This window comes from Aythya fuligula, chromosome 1, assembly GCF_009819795.1.
Source record: "Aythya fuligula isolate bAytFul2 chromosome 1, bAytFul2.pri, whole genome shotgun sequence".
Classification (NCBI taxonomy): Eukaryota; Metazoa; Chordata; class Aves; order Anseriformes; family Anatidae; genus Aythya; species Aythya fuligula.
This window is the reverse complement of record NC_045559.1, coordinates 152,332,857-152,358,365: the sequence shown is the minus strand read 5'-3', so window position 1 is coordinate 152,358,365 and position 25,509 is coordinate 152,332,857. Positions and strand designations below refer to the sequence as shown.

The 25,509-nt window shown below is 43.5% G+C and overlaps 1 protein-coding gene across 1 annotated transcript in view; it reads left to right on the top strand.

Annotated features, from left to right (window-relative positions):
• The first annotated feature begins 7,277 nt into the window (after positions 1 to 7,277).
• RAP2A (RAP2A, member of RAS oncogene family) overlaps positions 7,278 to 25,509 on the top strand; it is a 30,471-nt gene continuing 12,239 nt past the window's right edge. Inside the window, exon 1 of the mRNA XM_032188382.1 lies at positions 7,278 to 7,591. Coding sequence (XP_032044273.1) covers positions 7,278 to 7,591 — 314 coding nt within the window. The remainder of the gene's footprint in view (positions 7,592 to 25,509) is intronic.

The window sequence follows — 25,509 nt, the reverse complement described above, 5'->3', positions numbered from 1 at the left end:
ATTTTGGAAAATCTAATCTTCTGGATTTATTTGATGTATTCTAAGTTGCTCCCCCATTATTTTGCAATAATTTACCTTCAGCTGTAGCAGCTCTCACTGAAGTCCTGAGAGAAAATGCAGAGAGAGGTTGGAGCTAATTCTTTGCATTATTTTCGTCGAGGAAATGAACTGTGGTTCTTCACTAAAGTAGCGTACATGTATCCTGCTTGTAAAATAGGCCTCCCAGTATAACACAGCTCTGAAAATGTGCTAGAAAGTAGTCACAGGGTTGCATTCCTGTACAGCATTGAGGACTTAAAGAAGAAGATGAGATCTTCGTACACCTCACAAACTCAGTTTCTTTTTCGTTTTTTCTCTGACTGAATCTTTTCCTCAGGCTCAAAATAATAACTAAGCTATTTTTATCTTGTCAATAGTGCCTGTTGCCAAAACTTCCGATTTTATCACTAATTTACGACATTCAGTCTTCTTAAAGCACCAGCCACTTGAATCAAGAACACGCGACTTCTGTTTCAAAATAAATAAATAAATAAGTGTACAAGTAGTGAAAAGCAATAATTTCTAAAGACTAAAAGGCAAACCCAATGATGTTAAAAGACATCCAAGTCCTCGTGATTTTCAGGCCTTTAATGCTCATCTTTGTGGCAACTGCTGTGTTGATTACATCTGAAACTCATGGTTTCAAAGCACTTAGTTAGGAATTCCTGCTCCACTAATCAGAAGTTTGGCTCAAAAGGCTTCTAGAAGCAGGGACCTTCGGGAAGACTTTCAGCTAGGAAGAGAGAAGTTACCCTACAGGCAAGGCTGGCCTCCCCACACCCTTATCCCAAGCTACATCCTACCTCCATACACGCACGTATCGAGGGAGGGAGGGTCTGCACAATGCAGACAAATTGGCTGCTGAGTATTTTTTGGAAAGACATGATCTCATTTTCCCCCAGTCCCCTCAGTCTGCCCTTAAAATCTGCCCCTCTTTAGGGGCCTGTCGGGCCACTGTCACCCACTGTGTGCTTTGGGTACCCTGTAGAGCAATCCACTTCCCTGCCTAGAGCAGACGACACAAATCCAAACATCCAGAGCAAATGTGTCTACTGGGACATGCACCAAAATTACTAAACAAGTTTTAGGACATAGACTGAAATGATCTAAATGATTTGATCACACTTGATATGATTAAATACTGCTCTGCTTAAGGAAATGTGCTTTTAAGAAATAAATACAAGAAAAGTGGATTGGAACATTTATTTTAACTTACAGTGTAACTCACAACAATTAAGGCATCTTAAAATTTCATTCAGTTCTGTATATTATGCTCAAAACAACCACATAATAAGAAAATATTATTTTAACTGTAATATTATTTTTTACTGATATGTACAAAATCTAATGCTTGTGAAATACAAGGCCCTGATGCCCACACTCTGGTTATTACAAAGGAGGGGTTAAACATTTGCTTCCAAGACTGACTCAGAAAGATACGTCTGCGTGGCTTGTGATAGATATTCCGAGACTTTTGTACCTTCATAAAAACAGACTGTCATTATCTTCATTTTCTCTTAGATCTTGTGATTGAATTATTTTTGAACATCATAAGGAGAAAGAAGGAGTCAAATAGAATAATAAATTAGCTGTTTTTAGCATATTTCACTGTGTTGTGTTTTTTTTTTGTTGTTGTTGTTGTTTGTTTTTTTTTTATATATCCTGAAGCTGACTTCCCCTGTTTTGAAACTATATGTGAACAACAGCTATTTAACTTCAGTTCATTGGCAGATGAGTATTTCTTGGGAAACTTAGATATGCAGTGGAACACTTTTCATTAAAATTAATAACACCACCAAGGTTTCTTGTTTGCTTCTATGGTGAGCAAAGAAAACTTTGTTGTGAAACATCACGAGACATCAGCAGAAGTCCACCAAATCTCCACTAAAAACAATAAAAATCAGGTCACAAGCTAAAACAGAGTATTTTCATTTAGATTTCTTGGTGCTTTGGGAATGAACGGTCCAATCAGATTTTCACTCCTAATAAAAAGAGGGACCAGGAGCAATTATTCTTTTCAAATTTAACCACCATTCTCAATTAAACATAATGACCTTATTACGTGACAGGGATGGATATCTGGCTGCACGAAGTAGTTAAAAAAACATCGGCCCTGCCCCTCGGTGAGCGATCCCCTTCCTCTGAATAGTTAATCTGCAATGCCAGGAATGAGCATTAATGAGATGATAACAACAGAAAGCTGTCCCCATTTGTGGAGCTACTAAACTGGTCATCCTCTGAAATAAGCCCACAGGACTGAAGCCTGAATGCTCCTTTCTGATTAGAAAATTAAATTATTACTGAGGGAAGACTTTGGTATGCCTACTGCTATTGTCTCCGAGTCTTTCAAATTGTTAAAAGGAAAAAAAAAAATCCCCAGGGACAGGAGCACACAATTGGAAGTGACAGCTACAGCAACTTAATGAGTATCTCCTGGCGGAGCCACAGTAATTGTGTTCACACTTGTTGTCCTCTCCAGTTGTAAGGTAAAATGCATTAATTCAATCTAGTTCTGCTGTAACGCAATCTAGTTTGTTTTAATTCACAAAACAAAAAGTCTTGTGGGCTTAATAGGTGTGGGTTTAAATGTTTTGAAACGAGGATGGAGTTAACTCTGTTCCTCTGTCATGGCTGAGTCCGGGGCAGCTAACAATGATAAAACAGTTTGCATTTCTACTTTGGATTAGCTTCTTACAGATTCAGTGGGCTACAGTGGCTCAGCACAGGGCACCAGCAGTGGTGTCACAGGGACAAAGGCAGCGTGGGCTTGGGAGGAGCAGGGAGATGCATGGCAGGGTCTGCTTATGCCCTATGGAGCTACATGAAATGTTAGCACTACTGCAGATTTTGGATCCCCAACGCCAAAAATGCTTAAATGTAGACTACGTGCAACTTAACCAAAGGAGAAAGCTGCCCACACATCATTTCTGATGAGCTGGTTTACAGTCTCCTTTGCTCAGCATGCTTGGTCTGCTGGGAACACAGTCCAAGCGCTCAGTTCTCAGTTTTGCCAAGAATTTCCTAGTGCTTACCTCAGCTTCATGAAGTGCCTTCCCCAAACCAGGTTCCAGGCTCCCTGTTAGTCTGGCTCTTGTGCCGTGGCCAAGCAGGATGGCAGAGGACTCGGGTCCAACCTCCTTACCCTGTGTGAGCACCCAGAGGTTGCACCTGCTCTCCTCTAGCCAGCTGCTGTTTTCGTGAACAAGGATGTCAAACAACCATGATTTTGCAATCTGTAAAACAAAACAAAACAAAACAAAACAAAAACAAAACAAACAAACAAAAAAAAGGATAAGGTCACTGCAGGGATGGAATGGAAATTGACACTGCGACCACCTAAAAATGCAAAGGATAGGGTGAGAGCAGTCAGCCACCTTTCACCCTGCTTAACTGTATCTTGAGTTTGATAACAACTTGACGGGCAGACAATTAATTGGGCAAGAAGTATCAGATGAAAGACTGAACATAATCTCATCCTTAACACTTGATGCTGGCTACACTTCTTAAAATACTCTAATTACACGTGGCTAGGAGGGATCCATGTGATGCCAGAACTGCTCTGCCAGCCTGAACAGAAAAATACGGCAGTAAGCACGGCCGGGACGTCACTGTTGTTCTACTGACCTGCACTTGGAAAAGCCACAGAAAGCAAATATATTCACCAGAACAGTTTGTAGAGTACACAGGCTCTATTTTATCCTCTCTCTCATGTTTAAATGTCAGGAGACAGTCACCAGCACTCAGATTTCCCTATTTTCCATCTTGCCAATGGCACTGTTACTACTGAAAAATTAGCAAGCCTTAGCTATGGCATAAAAATAGATGTTCGCGGCCTAGTCCCTCTTTCGTACCCATCCTATAATGTGCAGTCAGAGGCTACAATAGCTAGCATGAAACTTATGCAACAGCGTGTTGTTTTCTGCATAAAATAAAAAAATATTTATAGAGAGACTCCAGCCTATCATAAGACAGTGTGGTTAGCCACAGGCTGCTGAAGTCTGAAATATGATAGTTCAATATAAGACATAAAAGACTTGCAAAGTGAGCAATAAAACTGTCTGAAGTTCCTAAATCCTGGGAAGCCAGCGCAAGCCAGACGCACAGCACAGAGGGATTAGATAACCCCTGGAGGACGTGCTGGGAAAGGAGACCGTCTGTCTGCTGGTCAGATGTGGGATGAGATACTTGCAGGGACGAGCCTTGCCCATTCAGTCTTTGGTGGCAGGATGTTTCTCTTTCTCCAAAACATCCTTCTCCCACCCCCCACCTTCTCTGGCAGGGAATAACAGAAGTATGAGCAGTGTGCATAAAAGAAAGGCAGGCAGCCCCAAGTCCTCCACCTCACAATAAGTAACTCCACATCACTGATACCCGCATTGCTTTATAGGGCAGAGGCTCCAGCACTGACCAGCTGAATTTTCAATGTTGCCGTCTTTGAACAGGGGTGAAAGCTAGAAAAACAGGGCAATGGCAAGGCTTTTAGCCTTACCAGATCCTTGGGAACAGTCATCCATTCCGGGCATCCAGCACCTCCTCCAGTTGACCATCCTGCTCTTTTCCATCCCCCATGCCATATTTACATTTCATTTCCCTTACTTTTCATTTTTTAAGCGTTTCTTTAGTCCCTGCACACATCACCCCACTATCAGTATGTGAAAAAATGCTTTGCTGCCCATGAAACTCGGCCACCAATGAGACTGACCACCTGGTGTAAACCTGTTGGGCACGCATGCTCCTCGTGTCTCTTTCTGAACCATTGCATCCTCATCCCGAGGACCTGAACCAGCAGTCAACAGCTTCTCTCTGAGAAATACCCAGCTCCAGGAGCCTGCTCTAATCCCAGGATGCGTAAGGGAGGCCCCTGTCTCCTCCCTTCAACACAGATAATTGCATCTATTTTTTATGATTGCACATCAGCCTCCTATTCTGAAGCACAATGCGTTTTAAAGCCTGTTAGGCTCATTCATCTGCCACTGCTCTTAACGGAAGGCCAGACCCTCCGTCCTCTGAGATCTCTCTTTTCCACCTAGACTTACAACCAGTTTAGATCCGAGCTCTTCTGTGGTGTTTGCTAGCTAAAATGCCCACGCTTTCATTCTGCCCCAGCTTATTTGTTACTAGCAGCCGTGTGCCTCCTCCACATTTGCTTCTGCTGGTTTACCCAGGCAAATATTCCAAGTGTACTCTTGTAGATAAGCTCCGTTCTTTTCCAGTAACCCTCCCGGGTGTATTTCTGTACACGTCCCTCTTTCTTGGACATGGTTCATCAGAACTGGGTGCACTGATGTCTCACTAACCTCACCGAGAGGCTTGACCTTGTGGATGTCACAGTCATGTTTGCTTTTTCCTAACGGCATTAAATCACTAGCTTCCTTTCATCATTGCCTAATAAACCCAGGTATTTTCCCAGTTCTGTGCTCGAGAGTGCCCTGATTTATAGCGCAAACACTCATTAGCCCATACGTGCAGCATCTTGCATGTTCTGCTGCTACACGTTCGTGTAGGCTCACCTCTGTTACTCGAAGGTCTCAAGTCAAGAAACAAACAGAAATGAGATTATTCATTGAAAACGTTAGTCACTTCTGACTAGACTCGCCAGGCTTTGTAACATTTACAAATGGACTCTGACAAAATCCTGTGTGTCGTGGTTACTTAATGTATTTACACCACATGCATGTGCGTGGTTTGGTTTCGCTTTGGTGGTTTTATACCGCATGGGCATTGCCAGAAGCCAGCAAATAACCTTCTTTCTTCCAGACGGGCTGAAGCTACAGGCATCCTGCTAAGATAAGTTTGTTTTGAAGCTTTGTGGATCGAGAAGAAACGCACAGAAGACAGGCTATGACAGCAGAAGGCCAGAAAGGTGGAAGCTCCGCATATGGCAAGCATGTACCAAAAGACTCAGCGAGGGGACAAGGTTCAGCAGAGCCTCAGAAATATATTTGCTGCCACCAAAAACTCCATGTTAATCTTGGAAATAGGTCAGAAATAGGAAGTATAACCGGACTCGCCTGGAAAGCAGGCTGGGAGCAGGCACCTCACCCGAGATGAAGGGCTGATAAAGCAAAGGGGAGAACAGCACAGTGAGGAGCCCAACCTGGGAGGGAGCTGCTTTGCTGGCGGCTTTCAGGAACTACCTGACTGGCTCTGGCTCCAAAGGGGCATAAGCCTTGAAGGGAAACAAAGCCTTTTCTCTGTATATTCAATTATTTTGGCCAGTGATGATGAGGAGAACAAAAATCAAGGGTTAAGGAGGCACACGGTGCAAAGACACGCATAGAAACGCATCTCTATGAACTGATGCTGGATCCCACGAGAAGTTACATATCCTCATCAGGCGTTTTCCTTTCAGATATTGTTAATTTGTAATTATTCCTCTCAGGCTGCCCCCCAGCCCCCGCTGGGGGTGTGACACACACCCCCGTGCCAGACCACACCAGCACCACCACCCCCACGAAGGACACTCAAGGAGGACCGTTTCAATACACTTTTTATTAATCGTATTTTACATCAGAACACGCTTCAAACGCCGGACTGGGACCCCGGGACCCCCAACGGGGGCACCAACGGGCACCAACAGGCACCAACGGCCGCCAACCGCCTTCCCCCCCCACCCCGGGCTCCTCTGACAGACACTTCCGGCCGCGCCGCCGCCCCGCCCCTCGGCTTCCCATTGGCTCTCCCCTCCCGGCGCGTGACGGCGGCGCGCCCGCTGATTGGCCGCGGCGCGCGGCGCGTGTCCGCGGAGCGGGCCCGCCGAGCGGCCGGGCGGAGGGGCGGGGCGGGGCGGGGCCGCTGTCACCAGGGCGACAGCGCCAGAAGGCCGGGCGTCACGTGGGCGCCCGCCGCGCCCTCCCATTGGCCGAGCGGGCGGGGAGGGGGGAGAGGGAGATGGGGGGAGAGGGTGGGGGCTCGAACTCAAAAGGCCGGGGGAGGCGCCACGTGACTCCCTCCCCCTACCAACCCGCGCGCTGCCGCCGCCGCCGCCGCCGATTGGCTGTTGCCATGGCGACCGGGGCAGGAGGGGGCGTGGCCTGCGCCCCGCCCCAGCCGAGGCGCGCCGCGGCCCCGGCGGCCGGGAGGAGGCGCGGCGGGAGGGGGCGGCGGCGGATGGCGGGGGGGTGAGGGGCGGCCGGCGGGGCGGCGGGAGGAGGAGGAGGAGGAGGAGGAGGAGGAGGAGGAGGGAGGTGGTGGAGGAGGAGGAGGAGGAGGAGGTGGTGGTGGAGGTCGGCGGGAGGATGCGCGAGTACAAGGTGGTGGTGCTGGGCTCGGGCGGGGTGGGGAAGTCGGCGCTCACGGTGCAGTTCGTGACGGGGACGTTCATCGAGAAGTACGACCCCACCATCGAGGACTTCTACCGCAAGGAGATCGAGGTGGACGCGTCGCCCTCCGTGCTGGAGATCCTGGACACGGCCGGCACCGAGCAGTTCGCCTCCATGCGGGACCTCTACATCAAGAACGGGCAGGGCTTCATCCTGGTCTACAGCCTGGTCAACCAGCAGAGCTTCCAGGACATCCGACCCATGCGCGACCAGATCATCCGCGTCAAGAGGTGACGAGGCGCGGCCCTTCCCCGACGCCAGCCCCGCGGGGCGGCTGCACGACCCCTCGCAGGACGGGGATGGGGCCCCAGCTGCCCTGCCAGGGGGTTTTTGGGGCGCTGTCCCACCCTACACGCGCGTATCAGGGTGGGTGGGGGTGTCCCGCGCTCCCTAGGCACGTAGGTATTGCCCTCGGCATCCCACCGGGCTGTGCCTCGCTGAGGAGGTGGTGGCCGTGAGGTTCAGGCCTTGCAGGCGCCGCTGGGTATCCCAAATATCGCCCTGCTGCTGCAGGGTGAAACACTGGTACGTGATGCTCAGGTCCCGGCCAGGCCCCCGCAGCCTGCAGGGCTGACATCGCAGCGACCCTTCGAGCTGCAAAAATGCTGCCCGCAGCTCATCCCCACGTCTCTTCCCCGCTATGGAGAGGGATTGGGGTTCTGCCACACACCCAGTTTTATCAGAGGCTCAGCCACCTGAAAGGCAAACCCCTGTAAATAACCTCCGCCGGACCGCAGCCCTGGGGTTTGCAGCCCGCCGTGCAGTGCTGGCAGGGGCTGACGGGCTGGTGGCAGGAGCTGCTGCTCCAGACCGAGGCCCCAAAAGATGGGTTTTGAAACTGGGGAGCAGGGTGAGCAGGGGAAAGGCGAGGGAGGAGGCGAAGCTCAGATATTTTCAGAGACTCGCAACTTCCTCACAGGAGGCGTTTCTTAATATATGTCCTAACTTTGTAACGGGGGGGGGGGGTCTGAAGGCTGATGTAACAAAGTTATCTTGAACTTAGTAGGGAAAATGCATTTTTTGTATCCTCACAATCCTCATCATTCACGTGTGCCTTATAGCAGACCAGTTTTTCTCCTGCTAGTTAAGGTGGACTTTGGTAAATGCCTTTGGTTTCCCCGTGTTTAATCGCTGCTCTGCATTCAGTCAGTGCCTGAACGCGAGCTGCAGCTCTCTCAGCGTGCTCCGTGCCTCGCAGCGGAGCGTCTGCCTCCAGACCCGAGCTGCCAGCCTGTAGGTAGGTGAAGCAGAACAGAAAGCAACTCACACTTGCAGGGTTATATTGACTCAGCACTGCTCAGGGTGGGTCTGCACGCCGCTCGTCGCTTGCTGCTGTCAGGGCTCTTACTGCAAGACTTCAACTTCTGGCTGGCAGCGAGCTACTTTGTGAGAGACACCCGAGCAGTATTTTAATGCTAAATTTCTCTTATGCAAAGCAATCCAAAAGCAGCTGAAATCCAGGTTCTGGCCAGTCCTGATTTATTTATTTTTTTTTAATTGAGGTGCAGTTGAAAGGAATATAATATCGACGTGCCATACTAAAGAGTGAATTACAAGATCTCAGCAAGTGTACCAGGTCTTCCCTGGTCAACTTACCTTGTCTTCTGTTTGTGGGGTCTGCTGTTTTGTTTTGCCACTTGATGCAAGTTCAAAGGCAGCGTCTGAGACCTGATGTGCCGTTCGTTTAACCAGTAAGAAGGATGCAAGCGTAACTGGAAGAATGCAGAGGTACAGATATGTACCTGTGCAGGGAGTTCTAAGTTATCATTTACAGCTGCACAAATGCATTAATGAGAGAGAAATAATCACAGTCTCATTTACTTAGGTGTTTTGGAGGAGATGTGCCTGAAAACTGCCAGTGTTTGCTTATATGGGTACAAAACCGTGATATAAAAGTCTCTGAACTTTGATTGTACCTGGAAACTGATTGACCCGGTCCCCAGCTGCTGGGTGCCTTTGCATTTTGTGTGTCCTTACTATTTTTTACTTTTTCTGATGGAAGAATTCCCATGCTCTTACATAATTAGAGATAATTAGAGGATAGTTGTAGTTACTGTCCCAAGAAGTAGAAAAGCTGGGGGGAAATTCCCTCTGCAGGCTGAGAGATGCGGGCTTGAGTTTTCTGCTTCCCTGGCCTGGCCACCACATACCAGGCCAAATTAAGCTAAGGGAGCCCTTCATTCCTCCCGAGGAAGTTGATTAACTTCACAGGAATGAGTGACATGTTTACATGGCCAAAAGAGAGGGGAAAAAGTGGACCTTTACTTAGCTCTGAAGCCAGTCCCTAGAGGCTGTCCAACAGATAGCTGTTGTCAGGTTAGCTTCTGTTCTCATTAAACGGCTATTTAATATTAAAAAAAATGCATGAATTTCCTCAGAAACAGGCCTGAAATCCAGGTCTCCCAGTTTGCAGAGGAGTCTCCTAGTGGCACGACTATAAAGTCAGGATTTCTTTTGTACCGTGTGGTGTGGGAGCCTTGCAGCCCTGTCAGGCGTGGTGCACGGCTTTCACAAGAAGAGCAGGGGACGGCTCCGCAGCCTTCAAGCAGGTAATTAAAGTTCCTTCCTGGAAAATGCTGCTTGAAATGTAAACCACCTGCTTTTCCAAGGAAAGGCAGCGTTTTTTGTCTGGCTTTCTCTGGGAACAACTCAGGGCACTTCACCCTCGGTGGAGAAGCCCTGTCAGTGCTCAGGTGCGTCTCCAGCAGCGCTGAGCAGGCAGGTGAGGAGAAGGGAGAGGTTTTAGAAGCGCTGTGGGCTGGAGTTTCCCACCTTTACAGGTGCTGCCAGCTTTGGATGCACAAAGCAGGGGATGCCTTGTGCTGCTGGGTGAGGGGTGGAATCAGGAGATTCCTAAGTTCCCTTTAGCCTTTTTGTGTACAGAACCTGAGTGCTGCTTTCCTGGCTGCTGGTGAGAAACACAAAACATTATCTGTGCGTTTGTAGGTACTGCAGTTCCGAGACCTCCTCTCCTCCCAAAATGGATTAACAGGTTTGGCAGCAAAGAGCTCTTCAGCTTTTGCTGCGGACTGAACTGTTTCCTGGAGAAACTTTTTACTGGTGAGAACAAGACTGACCTGGATGAGCGGGCCCATGCTGGTGAAGGTCTGCAGTGAAGTGAGAGCAGAAGCTGTCAGATGAAACAGATCGGTGGTGATACACCCCAGTTAGATAGCGAGATTCGCAAAGAAACAGCGAGGATGTAGATTAAGAAGTGTGGAATAGTGGTTTGTTGGTTTTGGGGGGGGTTGGTTGGTTGGTTGGTTGTTTCGGAGCGGAGTTGGATAACTTCTAACACGGTTGTGTTTGTCTGTTGTGTGATTAGAAAGCTCTCTGAAGCCAACCTGCTGATACTTACCATATACTGAATTTTAATTTTGGATGTGACTTTGCCGGTGTTTTATTCCCATGAGGTATGCTTAAGCATCATCGACTGTGTCCTCTTGGCACTTGTGTAGCTTTCCTCAATGAAACTTCTCAATCTGGACATATTAAGGATTGTTGGACGTTTTTAGGAGAACCCCGTGAAATAGAAAAGTGTTGTTATTCCAGCAGAATCTGAAGCACAGAGGGGAAATTCTTCCAAACTCAGTTCGCTGTTCTTCACTTGTTGTGGTTTCTGTAGACCGGTGTTTTAAAGACAGGACTGTTGGGCTCATCTTTCGGAGAATCCGCCAGATTTTACTTCAGGCAGTGCTTTTGGGAAACGCTTTATTTCAAGTAGTGGGAAAACAGGTAAATATAAAACTTCTAAATAACCTATTGCCTAATTTCTCTAGGAAGCAAAGACGAGAAAACATCAATTTTGACTGAAAGTGCAGGCTAACCAGTATAGGTATATTGCAATGAAATATCACAGAAATGTGGCTGAGTTGAGTGTTCTTCGTGGCAATGCTTACCACCAGGATGAAAATCTGCCTCCCAGTCTAGGGATTCTCTGTGGCAATTCAAAACACGCGCGAGAAGCAATTATTGAAACGTATTAATTGTGAAATCTGCATCTCGAGTCAATGATGATTGATGTTTTTAGTGTCTTAATGGTGATTAAGTCTGCAAAACTATACTTGAAGTTACAAATTGCTCAAATGTCTAGTTTAAAAATGTTGTTTTCCTAGTGCTGTGAAAATTAAATATTTTTTTACTCTAAGATCACTTAGCACATTAGGGTCCAGTTCCTTATTAAATCTCAATATGATCATACATGACTGTCAATAGAGTTGGGAAAGGATTAAATAGTTGGATTTATTCTTTAGCTCTTCAACCTGGTTTAAAGAGTTCTTACAGCAGTGAATTTACCAGTGTCACAGAATTGTTTGGGTTGGAAGGGACCTCAGGAGGTCATCTGGGCAAGGGTTCCAGGTTTTATGTATTTTTCATCTCTTTTTAAGAAACTGCTAGTCTAATTTTAAGAACCATGTAGAGCAGTATTCAAGAAATGCAGCTTCAACACTCATGACGAGTATGGCTCAAGCCTTCCAGGAAGAAATAGCAGAAGCAGTTGAAGTGAAACTTGGAAAATATTATTCCTTCTAAAGTACTGTATGCAAAAGTGGAGGGACTTTGACAGATGCTCTCCATGTAGGATGGTAGAAATACGAAGAGACTGAAATCCTTCAGTCCTTTTTTAGCAAGAGGTGGGTTGTTTGTGTTGGTTTTTTTTTTTTTGTTTTCGTTTTTTCTTCCAGTAATCATGACACAGTGGATTGATTACTCATCTCTCAGTGAAAAAGGCAGGGCAGGTAATGAGCATGGTCCACATCCTCCGTTGCATGGCTTGCCAAGCTGCCAGGCCTTCCTTGTGTGCTTGTCAGGTGAAACTTAGCGCTTCATTGCAAGGACGGATTAACAGACTTTAAAATCCCATCAAACAGGTGGACCTACTTCTGAGGAAATGCAGCAAACTGGGTGGGATTTGGACACGATGCAAGCTTCAGACATTGTGTTAAAATATCACCAAGTGTAAAAGAAGACCAACACTGACCCTTTGTCTCTCTTTTTTTTCCCCCCTATTGGAGGGGATGCTACAGATGGCTGTTTCTCAGGTGAGAATCTCATGGAGTGAGAAGAAAATGCAAATATTTTATGTATCTGTGGAGATGTAAAGTAGTAAACACAAGTTGGCAGTCTTACCAAGTTGACCCTTTATGTAACACCGTGTTTTTCAGCTGTTCAGACATTTCTTATGTCTTACTGGTGAGCTGATACATTGACTATCCCCTAGAAAGTCTTTAGAATGGAAAGAGTACCTGTTTGCAGGGTACAGGACTAAATAAGTTTTACAGTAACATCTTAAACTTTAGTTTCCCTTTGTAGTTTTCAAACAACTTTGCCAGACTTCTTTCTGGCTCTTTAGAATGTAGATTTTTTAATTTATTTTTTTAGTCAATCTACCTTTGTTTTAATATGAAGTTAATGAAATAATTCTGTCAGACAAAATTATAGGTTTCTTGATTTAACTGTGGAATTCGTACATAGACAATCCCCTAAAAAAAAAAAAAAATCTCTGACAGTGTGCAATTTTAAGCCATAGAAGATTATTTTAAAATTGCTCAGCTTGGTCTTAAAGTCAAATATTTCAAAGTGTTCATGCATCTTTGGAACATACCACCTTTAATGTTTTCCTGTAGAAGCTTTTTAACTGAATTCCATACTTGCAGAGTTCTCTTGATTCTTCTTTCCCTGCTCCCTTTCTTGATGATCTGAAGTATTCATGCTACTTTGAGTTACTTTCTGTGGAAGCTGTGAAAATTTGAGACAATGCCTTTAACTAGAGTCTTCTAATGTTTAATTTTTTTTGTCTGCTTCCACCCTTACCAGCTAATCATATAGGTGGATATTTTCCTAGATTTATTTATTTTCCATTGAAAGGTAAAATGATGTGACAGTTTGCATATATGGGCACTGAAAACAAATCACAGAATCATCCATCAGGAGTCATTTAGGTTGGAAAAGACCCCTAAGACCATCAAGTCCAACCGTTAACCTAGCACTGCCGAGTCTACCAGTAAACCATATCCCTAAGCAACTCATCTACACCTCTTTTGAATACCTCCAGGGATGGTGACTCAACCACTTCCCTGGGCCCTCCTGCTTTTTACCTGTTCTTTTTAGACTTACTGAAATGCGTGCTCCTTTTGTATGCACGTTCAGTTTAGTTTGTGCTAGTTTAGAGAACGGCATTTCTTTTCATTTTTATTTTTTTTAGAGTCATGCCTGTGTCACTCAGCATCATTTTCTCTCTTCAGGTCTTAATTGCTGCTGCAGCTCGTGTTGTTGCAGAGGTGCGTGAATACATGTGGATAGCTAAAATTGTCAAACAGTAGAACAGCATGTGGCAAGATTTCTTAAGTTTGTTTTCAGTCTTGCAGTGCTACTTGATCACGTCTGCATAGTAAAAATGCAGTTTAATATGTTAAAGAGCAAATATAACAGTGACTTCAATGGCTTTCATAGTTGAGAACAGTAATACTTGGACTTTGTACGTTAATGCTTGGGGCTCAATATTTTCTATCTTGCTCTTAATTACGCTTAATTAGGGTTTTGACAGATTTTGCAATGATTACTTGGAAAATTCTATCCAAAAAGTCACTGCTTACCAGATTTTCTGTTTTCCCTTTGATATGTAGAGGACAATAATTCTCTAAATACTTTTTTTTTTTTTTTATATATAGCCAGCACAGTTGGCAGTAACTTGTGTGTTTTCTTTCAAAATAACTATGATTGTCTGCTCTTCAGTTGGCTAGTATGTGTAAGAAACAAATTTTGTTGTTTGGGTCATAAATAAAACATTCAGAATAACAGTAGGTTTCCTTAAAACTCTTCTGTTAGCAGGCAAACTCTTTGGACTGAGACTTCAATTGTCATTCTATTTTTAAGAGTTTTTAAATGAATAAAATTTGAAATATCTGAGCGAGTGGCTATCCCAAAAATCATTAAATCCATTCCTTTTCTAGTTTTTCACTTAATTCACTTCAAGATTTCTTTTGCAACTAAGAACAAACCTGTGGTTACTGGTTATTTCATCTCAGAAATATTGCGGGTGTTGTTTAAAACACTTCTTCCTTTTTTTTTTTTTTTTTTTCCTCCCCTCCTTGTAAATTGTGTAGGTGGTATGTGATGATAACGTTTTGAGAGAGAATTGGGAAGCAATTGGGACTGCAGCGCTAAATTATCTTGGCACGTAGTGACTTGCACAAAGATTTATGTGATTAAGGTAACAAGAGCTATAGCTATCTGCTTCTTCATGTCCTCTTATTCATTAGCTTCCTGCTTATTTTTTTTTCTTGGCTGGAGGTTTCCAGTACAGGAGTGGTCTTCAGTTTTTGCTGCATTAAGGCAAACGGTATAGTCTAGGTACAGTTACAGTGACGGATACAACTCAAGTGCTTTTCTTTGTGGATGGGTTGTGTTTTAGCAGCTGTGTTGTCTTAAATCCTAGTCTAGACGAGAGAATTAAAGGTGTGATAGGAGCATGTTATCCTTTCCCAACAGTAACGTCATGGGGCTAGCTCAATTAGTTGGTGCAGTGGTGACGGTGTTTAATTCTTGTCTTGGTTAGATGAAAGGCTAGACTAGATGAAAGATCTAGCGAAGGACAAAAAAGGGAAAAATGTTTTCAGAGTTGACTAGCTTGTTTTTGAAACACTGCTCGGGTCACATAGACAGAGCTTTAACTTCTTTTAAGTTGTACTTGTTGTCTTCTGCAAAAAATCGGGGTAACGAGGAGACGTGACTAAAGCATTTTAAAGTATTGGAATGTAATCGATGAGGATCGTTGTTTGTGCTAAAATAATTCTGGAAAGTAAGGGTTGGTTGGTTAGTGGTTTTGTGTTGTTTCCACCCCCCTACTCTCATGTCTTCCCCTTACTGTTCTGGTTAACAGGTAGCCAGCCACCTTAACTAAAGATGAATGGTGTCTGAGATTGTGATTGAGTTGATACTCACATGGCAATTTAATTTGAACTGGAAATGAATTGGATCCCTGTGAATTGGATAAGGGCACTGAACTTGAAGCGCTCTGAGCGTTGTGAAGAAAAGCTTCAGTCCTGGGTTTCTGATGAGTTGCAAGAAAAGATGCTTTCAAGAAATAGCCACATAGATCACGTCTGGGCTATAAGGGAGCCTGCTGTGACAAGCTAGTTTTGGTTTTGCTAGGAGAATGTTTGTGCTGTTTGCCCTCTTACTCCTAATACGTTTCACAGCATAGAGGATAAGCCAAGACCGATCAACCTACTTTCCTTGGAGTGGATCTGCTTGCAGTTTCTCACATTGCTAAAACATCTTTAACCGCTTTGCAAAATCTTACTTAAAGCGTTTTATAAATATGCAAAAAAAATCCTGTATGCTTTTTCTTTCAGAAAGACATGAACTTGGTAAGAACCATTTAGAAATGCATAAATCTGTTCTGAAGATGTGCTTTTCTTCTGAAATTTCCTCTTCATGTTTTAAATTTGAGAATTTAATTGTTTTTGTCAGAATAAAATAATGGATGTGAAGAGTTGTTCTTACCCTATTTCCCTAAAAAATTATAAAAGGTACAGGGGGAAATCTGTTGTTTTTTGTTTGTTTGTTTGTTCACCCATCTGTGTTTTACTTGGACGTGACATGGAGTCCTGCAGGTGTGTGTTTTGTGAACCACAGGACAGCAGTCCTATTTGTATACTGCCACTATAATGTATTTTATGAAGATAAGTTTTTTTTTTCAGTCTGTGTATTTTCTACTGCCAAAAAGACTCAATGTTGTTAAGGGCTTTCCTAGTGGTAATCTCCAGGTTCACATTTTTGCTCCTCTTTCACTGTAGTAATTTTACTGAAAACCGGTCAAGAGGTGGTGGGCTTTTTGTTTCGGTGCTGGTAGTGATTTTTTTAATTAGGAGTTCAGCCTTTTTGAAAATAATTTGGAAGGATGATCACCTTGCATGGCTTCTTCTGGAGCATTCTCTCAGATGCCTTTGATAGCCTCAAAAAAATAAATAAAAATCTCCTAACTAGTCTGAGTGCCTCGGAGTCTGACCAAACCCGGGTTCTCTGTCTCACTGCTTAAGGAAGGCATCTGCTCTGCCTGCCTCAAAAGCAGTCAGATTCCTTGTGGCTGACATGCAGGTTACTCCCTACGATGCCTGGAAGAGAGGAGCATGAGTCACCTTCTGCTGGGTTAGCGCTGCGAGCTGCAACCAGAAGCCAGGCAGCGACTTGGAGTGAATTCTCCCATCGCTTTTCCTTGCGTGTTGATAAGGTTTTGTGGGGAGAGGGAATCGATGTAGTACAGCTTAAACCTCTTTCATCAGCTGTGGGGTCTTTAACAGATAACCTCCTCAGTATGCAGCAGGGGACTTGGGGGCAAAGAAGGGATGGCTTCATTTTTGTACTAAGCGTACAGGATGCTGTCCGAAGCAGAATGGATGCAGCGAATCTTGGCTTTCATTTTCTGAACATGCTATGCACTGGAGATGCTTTCCCCCCCCTTCCTTTTTTTTTTTTTTTTTTTTTTTTTTTTTTTTTTTTTTTTTACATTCAGTTTCAGCCTTCTCTTTTCTCACTTTCATTGAGAAATAGGGAGGAACTTAAATGGGAAATGGCTCTTGCAAAAGAGCTTTAGGAGTCTGCTGTGCTCTGAGGTGTGTGGTCCTCTTGCAGCAAACTCCTTGAGCTATCTCCTTACTCATGTAGTATCCCACCTCTTCAGAGGCAGGCTCTCTCACTAATTAAAACACTTAAAAAGTCTAATAGTGAGGAAATAAATGGGAACCACTGTGCAGTAATGGAGGAACAGTTGAGCTTTGCCTGAAATGTTGCAGTCACCTGGGTGAGTGAAGTCTTCTGGTGACTGTTCAGTGTTTGGGATATTGATTTTGCATTTTGCAGTGACTTTTCCGTATAAACAGTATCAGGGGATCTCTGGGTTTCAGTCTCTGGTATTTTTCCTTAGGCCACTGTCCATACTACCTTGTACACCTCATCTTTTTTCTGTTGTTCCCTTGGAAATTGTGAGTTTACCTTCAAGTGTTTACGTATGCCTTAATAGTGGCTCATCTTCAACAGGAGGGTTGGAGAGTGTTGTTTTTTTCCCTCAGCTTTGCTTGTAGCATAGTGGTTATGGCAGCCTTCTGGGAAAGGCAGGTGACAAACTCCCCTGACTGATGAACATGCATGTCCAATGCGTGAAACAGCATTGCCACTACTTCTTATTCCCATGGTTTTGCATGGAAGTGATATCTGCTGTGTTTTTTATCGAGTGTTTTAGCATTGTCACGTTCGTAGACGCACAGAGGAGCGTTCAGTGAATTAGGCCTCCCGAGGGGCTGAGCTGCCTGCGTGCCTAATCTACAAATCCCACGAGAGCTGAGGAGTGTGACCCTGTTGCGGTTCCAGCACATGGCTCGGCTGGGCTAGCACAGTTTTAAAGCAGCTGTATCGCTTCAGCAAAAAAAAAAAAAAGCCTGAGATATATGCTGCTTGTCAGGAGCTGAAGCGGGTTGGCAGCGGGTCTCTGGAGCAGTCTCTCGGACATGGCCGCCTAAATCCTTCTGGAGGCCTAGTGTGCTGCCTACCTCAGGCCTAGCGATGCTTGCCACCAGAATGGTTTTCCTCATTCACCTCCTTATTTTTCAGATCTATTTAATGTTTTGAAATGTTTTAAGCAGTGAAATTCCACCACACGATTGTGTGATCACTCTTAGTACAGACAAGCAAGTAGACCAGAGGGTTGATGATCACAAGGCCCATGGCATGGGCTTGACAGTTCCTTTACCTGGAGCTGATCAGCTAGCCTGTGGTGCTTTATTACGCTTCAGAACTGCATGGGACCCTTTCCTGGCTGAGGTTTCTTTGGGTTTAAGTATTAATAAACCCAGAATGCCATGATCCAGAGACTTGCCAATGCAAAATGGGGAAGCCTTTCTCTTTGGACAGCCAAGAGTTCTTTCTCTCCTTCTAAAATTGTGTTTCCACTATGTGATTTACTGTCAGTCACTAGGATAAACTTCATTGCTTCCATAAGAATATATTTAACCATTCTCAGATGTCTTCCTTCTCTAAAAGCAAGTTTTATGCACAGGTTGCTGATTAATAAACTGTATTTGGAGTAGAATCTACTTGGGTGGCTATCCTTGAACAAACAGCTGTCTGAGGGATGGTAGACTCTTTAGTAGGAAGAAACTGGGTGAGCAGATGATATCAAGATAGCCTGTTGAGAGCCCACAGCTTTTAAAGTCAAATATCAAATCTGAGGAAAGTTGGTAGACTAGTCTTCACATGTGTCTCTTTGTATTTCCCCTAGCTTGGATATTGGCAGCCTCACTTAACATTAAAAGCTGTGGATTCTTAGCAGGCTGTCTGTCATCTGCTTCTCCAGTAGTTATAGGTTGGCCGTGTGAGATAAGCAGCGGCCTTCTGCTCTTTGATCCTCAATCACATTGCAGAAAATGTAGCTAATTTAGCTGGATCCAGATATTCCTAAATTTTATTCAAATTGTGGGGAAGCTAATCCCCCTGTTTTCAGTGGGGTGAACATCTGGTTATGTCGTGATGGGATTAGGTTTGAGGAACACTGGGCTGCCTTTAATAATAATATCATGGATTGGATCGTAATTTTTCCTATGCTATTTGAATGGATATCTAACGATCTCTATCTGGCACATTATAGACTTTCCAGCTGGGTTTGTGAAGCCTCCGTCACTTGCTGAAGTATCACTGTGCTGTTATGTAGCTGCTGCAAATCCCTGAAGAATCTGTTTACCATCTAGCAGCTTTTAGTCAAACCTCCTCTAACCCTTTTACTTCTAGCACTCTCTGTAACCAGATTTCATAGCAACCACATTCAGATGCTGAATCTGCTCATCAGATGAGTCTGTCAGCAACCGTTGGCAAGAAATGCTGTTCCTGTTACCACTCCAAGTACCAGTTTTTACTTAAAGATCTGCAGCTATTGTGGAAATAGCCCTGCTGCCTCCAGGCCTTACACTTTGTGTTCTGCATTGACCTCTGATTCAGCAAACAGGAGGATTGCTGGACTTGCTCTGCACCTGTGCTGGGGTGGTTTTCAAGAACCACAGTGAGCAAATGCAGTCCTCGGACAGCCTCCTGATGGGCTGGAGCTAAGGCTCGTTGCATCTTTTTCACTTGCACTGTCAGTTACATTTGTAATTCCCCAGTGTTCAGCTACAGGGCAACGGTAACGGTTTTATCTGGGACACATGAGGTGAATGAATATGTAACTAAAACTGGGGTCCTGTTTCAAAGGAAGGAAGTGACTGACACTGGGAGATGTTACAAACCCCCAGTCATCCTCCTGAAGTGGACATGTTCAAATACATTTATCTGCTAAGCATTCTGTCACAAGAAGCTCATGATTAGCATTGTGATGATCTGATCTGATGATGGAAATGTTTGTCTTCTTTCCCCTTACGTAATTCTTTGATTAAACAAATTCACATAATTCTGTTTTTACCTACCAAAATTGACCAAAATTTCACAACTCTGTTCTGAAAAAGCAAATGAGTTGTGCAGAAAGTTGAGGTCAGGATACTTGAACTTAGAAGGTCAGGATTGCTATGGGTAAGGAAGAAGGAGGGAGGGTGTCATACATGCCATGTACTGCAGGGATTACTGATGTATCCCCTAGTGCTACCCCATATTCCTTACATGAACTCTCAAGAACTTGATCACTTAATATAATTTGCCGTTTATTGCAGGATGTTGTATATTTATTTTTTATCCTGTTCCAATTGTAGCAACTGTATTTGGCTGAAGTATACCCAAAATAAAAAGTTGTGTTTTTTTTTTTTTTTAACATTGACATAAGCACAGTCAAGAAAGAGGACAAGTCACCTACAGGTGGCAAATCACTGAACTCAAAAGACGTTGAATTCTCCTGCAGCTGGCTTTTATTCCAAAAAAAAAAAAGTGACTACCGTCGTGGCAGCTCAGTCTTCTGGAGGGGGACAATGGAAAGCTCAGTCTTGGATGAAAGCTGAAAAGGCTCACCTTGAAAGTCACTTATTATTCTAAAATTAAGCAATTGTATTGCCTTCCTAGCTGGGATAATTGGGCCGGTAATTGAAGTCTACATTCTTCTCCCAGAGATGATCAAAACACCTTCCTTTGAAAGACTTCGTCTGTCAGCAAGAAACGCGGTTAGATTAAAAGGACTGGGAACAGCCTGGGCTTCACACCCCCACGCACACCTTCATATTAATTGAAATGGCCTTTCTGCATAGGACGACTTAATGTGGAAAAAATAATTAGTGGACTATTTTCAGGAAATTCTGGTTACCAATTAGTGATTCAACAAAGAAGGTGTTATGGACACTGGGTGTGTGGTTCCTTCAAATATAGACTCTTTCTTAAAAGAAATCCAACTTTTTTCAAATGACTTCTTAGCATTTTGAGTGTTAAGTACACAAACTGCCATCCTTCCTGGATGAAAATTTCATCACCAAATTACTTTCTGAACAAGTTTAGTTGAGCCAGTATAAAGCCACATTGTTTGATCCCACTTCAGATAAATGTAATCATTTTCCTCACTAATTTAAGCAATACTGAGAGTGGTGTCCATGTCGGAATTTGTGACATCTTAAATGGTTGAGGTTGGCTTGGCTTCTTTTTCTTTCCTGTGAAAAAAATTCTCTCTGTCTGAACAGTATGGTCTTTTGCTGAAAAGTCTTTTCTTTCTTTTCCTTCCCGTTTCATGCAGATGCACGAGTTCTCACCACGAGCTAGCAAAACATATCCTTTTTGTCAACCAAGCTACCACCTATTTGACTGCAGCATCCCACAAACTGGCTGTGCCAGCAGCCGTGGGCTCTGACTCTTCTGGGGAAGACACCACGGTCTGTCTTCATAGATGATAAAACATCTGTCCATCGTGTTAGTAAAACGTGTCTGGGAAAAGGCAGCTTTTATTCCTTTATAACCTAGGCCAGACCCAAAGAAATTAACATTTGTACATGAGTTGAAACATAAATAACATCTGGGCTGTTGAGTATGCCCAAGTTCCTCATTCTGGCTGACGTCATTTTTAATACTTACACAAATATTGGATTTGAGATATACATAAGGAAGAAAGTATTTACATTTTACTATTCTATGTACCTGATACCTTATATCTGGTATCGTTTTATAGGTATTAATTTCTTCCTAGGAAAGTTCTGGATGCTAGGATGGTTGAACTTTTTGTTCAATGTCTTCCAACATATTCAGGATGCTGATTTAGAATAACATAATTCGTGAGGTATTTTTTTGTAATGGGTACTTGTCTTTACGCAGGAAGAATAAGTTCCTGAGAAACTTATTTCAGAGGTTTATACTCAACATAGAAGAGAGGTTATTAGTTAATCATACTTGGTATTCTCAGCATAGCAGTAGTGTGCTGGGAGGCACTACTTTATACCTGGTGAACCAAAGCATTTTTAAAAAACGAAACCAAAAAAAAAAACCCACAAGATTTTTGGAAGGTCATAATTTATATATTATTAATCTTTAGATATGGAAACAGTTTCACTTAACTGGCTGATGTGCATTTTATTTCTGGAGTTAAGGAGCTGAATTGTTAAACACAGAGGCCACTTCTGAAAACTGTGGAGAAGAAACATTCTTGGTGCTCTGTTCATCCAAAGCAGTCCGACTGAACATTCAAATTATTTAAACCAAGCTTATGGTAATTAAATAAGTTACTCTTTAAGGTGAGGGCTACCAACTTTCTGTGGTCGTGGCAGAATGGTTTTCTTTCTCAAGTCAGGAGTCAGAGTTTCTGGTAGAAACTCAGCAGGAGGGAAGAGGCTTCCAGAGCATCTGCTAATGAAGCAGTTGGACCTGTAACCCAGAAGTTCTTGGGCTTCTTTTGCTGAAGACAAATTTTACATTGGTGAAAGAGGCCTTGAATATAATCAAAAGGATATGAAATCATAATACTGCTTCTAAAGTAAAAGACAAAATGATAAAAGTCAGATTTCTGTCTCCTCTCTGGGTTCGGTATTCTTGTGTTGCCACTCACTTAGAGTTTCTGCAAAATAGCCCATCTTACAAATAATACCCAGAGTTGTCATATAATACTACAGTTGTGAGGAAAATCTGTCTCAGCAGAGCATTTTTGCGAAGTTTTCTTAGAAGCAGTGTAGGGTATTTTTATTAGCTTGAAGGACATTAAGCTGTATTATTCTGTGGTTACTAGGGTAACAAGGAAGCCTCTGCTTCGTGCAAGGCTCTCAAATTCTCTTCAGGCTGTGCCACGTCACATACGCTCTGGTATCCATCTGCCTGAGCTTCTTCTACGTGGGGACTGATGGGAGAACAGAAATTGATGCCAGGTTGGTTGCTGCTTAATCCAGTTTTTATTTTTTTCTGAAGCTTTAGGTGACTTGGAGCTAAGTTCATCGCAAAAGGTCAAGTTCTTTAAAAGTACATAAGTAAAAGGCACTGTGGAAATGCAGTTTATAGCCACATGCAGTGCCTGATTGTACAGACGATGCAGATAGTAGCAATCAAATTGTCAGAGGTGAATTTAAGCCTACCCAGGGACATAGGTGTTTGAGATCAGACTTCGTGATCGTTTGGGGTCCCTTACAACCCAGGCTGTTCTGTGCTATCTGTGAATTTTGTGATCCTGCAGCTATTTCTAAAGGAATATGTCAGCAGCCCTGAGTTACTGGAGAAGGCTCTTAGCTTGATGTTGAGAAGAAGCTGTGTGGCTCTCCTAAATTCTGATCCTTCAGAAGCAGGTGATGCTACTAAAAAGGTTTTGAATTAATTGTTAGGCCTGTTCTTAAAGACTGTAAAAGTGTAATTTTAACGAGCTAGAGAAAATCCTATTAGAACAGTTATTTAAATAAGTTTTGTAGTTGGATTCTTATCAGTGATTATGAGTTGGTTCAAGGAATATAAGAGCGTTTTCAATTTGAAGAGTGAAACAAGGCCTTACGGGAACCGTGGTCTTTTGACCCTTTTAAAGGGCTTATGCATTTGAATATGCTAGCCCAAGTTTTTACTTTGTGTATTCACTAATGAGTTCCCCTTTCTATAGATTTAACAAGGATAAAGAGGTTGAAGTCGCCATTAACTTATGGAAGGAGCTCTAGTTAATTTTGTAAAATCTCATTAAGTTGCTTTGCTTTCATAGTGATAAGATATACGCCTACCTTGAGTTGTGTAGGTATGGTTGTCAATTCCTCAACATAAACTAGTAGTTGCACATATTTGTATAGCTTGGAGATTTACAGATCTGAGGGTGGTTGAGGGAAGGAGTACTAGGCGGAAGGAAAAACTGGAGCTTTATGTACAGCATTGACCAAATCTATAGGAAAGTAGACCTGCCATCACCCACATACATTTCTTGCTAGATTCTGTGCTTTGCAGAAGGGCTAGATGTTGATTCTGCTTTTCCAGGTGGGATACTAACAAAATTTTGGTCTCAGAGGTTTTTCTTTAACCTAACTACAGACATACACTTTGCTATATCTGAAGTGGTACCAATCTATTTGGCATCTTTCCTTCCCCCTGCTTGTCAGTGCTTCCTCGTGCAGAAAGTTTACAGTACCTTTTATAACATTACAGTAATCCATCTGAAGGTTTGCATTTCAAAAGGTACAGTTCTGAGAGAAGCTTCTTGTGACAAAGCGTGTATTGCTAGATGAATGGTAGCACCTGCTAGGGTCACGATCTCGTAAATTAGAAGTGTGAAAAAAATAGGCTCTGTAAACTTGCTGTATGATGTTCAAGGGGCCTGCATGCATTTTTTTATTGCCTTTGCAAAGTGTTGTATTCAGTCCCACGTTGTCGGAGTAGGTAGGCTTCTTGACCTTGTGCAAGTTTTGTATGGAGACGCGAGGAGGAGGACAAATCCTTCAGTGTCAGTGTTTTAAGATACCATGAGCTCTGCTGTTTGCTCCAGCCTGCGCAGCTGAAGTGAGGTAGCAACCCTGGCTTCCTCCCCACTCTGGTGTTTGTTCTTTGCTCCTGCTCTGAGGCACACCTCATCTAAAGGCTCTACTATCTCTGCTGGCAAGCTTGCTGTTGGCACTGAATCTGTCTTAATGTACACATTCGGGATGCTTGTAAAGAAAAACTGAAGGTTTGTGCAGTTACGTAGCAGGTTGCTGAGAACAGCTGGGGTGCAGGTGACCAAGGATGGAAGGCCTCAACGATGGTGACATGCCTTAGGCTCTCTGAGGTGAAGGCTGATGGCAGTTCTTCCAGGTGGAGAACAGAGATACAGAGTTTAAAGGACTTGTGAGAAATCACTCAGGAAGTCTTTTAGCAGGGTTTGGTACTGAACCCACATCGTGCTGGCACTCCTCTCACTTAATGTGTTTTATCCCCTGACACCTTGTAGAAAATTTAATTCTAAGTGGCTACGCCTGGAAGACTTTAAAATAAAAATCAAATATCAGTGGTAGACTCTGTAGTATTTTCTGTTCTTTTTAACTGTAGTATCTTCTGCGTGTTGTACATGTGGTATGCACCAAAACCCTTGACACATCCAGTCATGCCCATTGCGATAAACATTACTATATTACCATGGCATATGGCCTGAAAATACTTAAGGTCAGAAAACTAATACAGTCATTAAGAGTAATTTTCAATTATGGATACAAAGTTCAAAGACATCAGCATGCAGCCTAATTTTCAAAATGCTGAGCCATTGCTACAGGTAGTAGCTGTACTCTTTTATTTATTTATTTTAAACTAGATGGTTAGTTTTAGAGTTTCTGCAGGTTTTGAGTGAGAGCTTTGTACTTAAGCAACCCTACTGTGCCTTATCTCTTCGTAGTCTTTGTGATAACTTGACTTCTTTCAACACAAACTGAGTACGAGACAGGAGCTAAGTGAAAGTGATGCACCCGTGAGAACCTCAGGTTTGTAGGACATCCTGATTTTTCCTGCTGCTTTGGAAGTATCATGTTAGAAACAAGAGAACTAGTCACGAAGAAGAAGGTCAGGTAAAACCACTTGCCTTGCCTTTTATGCTCATGGTTATTGCTGCTATCAGATGAGACCTTTGAGTGGTATAGAGAGGGGATGCAAGGACTGAAATACTATACTATATGTATGCATGTGTTCACAGCAAGCCTTTTCAGTGTTGGTAATTGATTTCAGCATTAGACATGAATTGGAATGATAGATACTTGGGGAAAGGTATAGTATACTCTTTAAG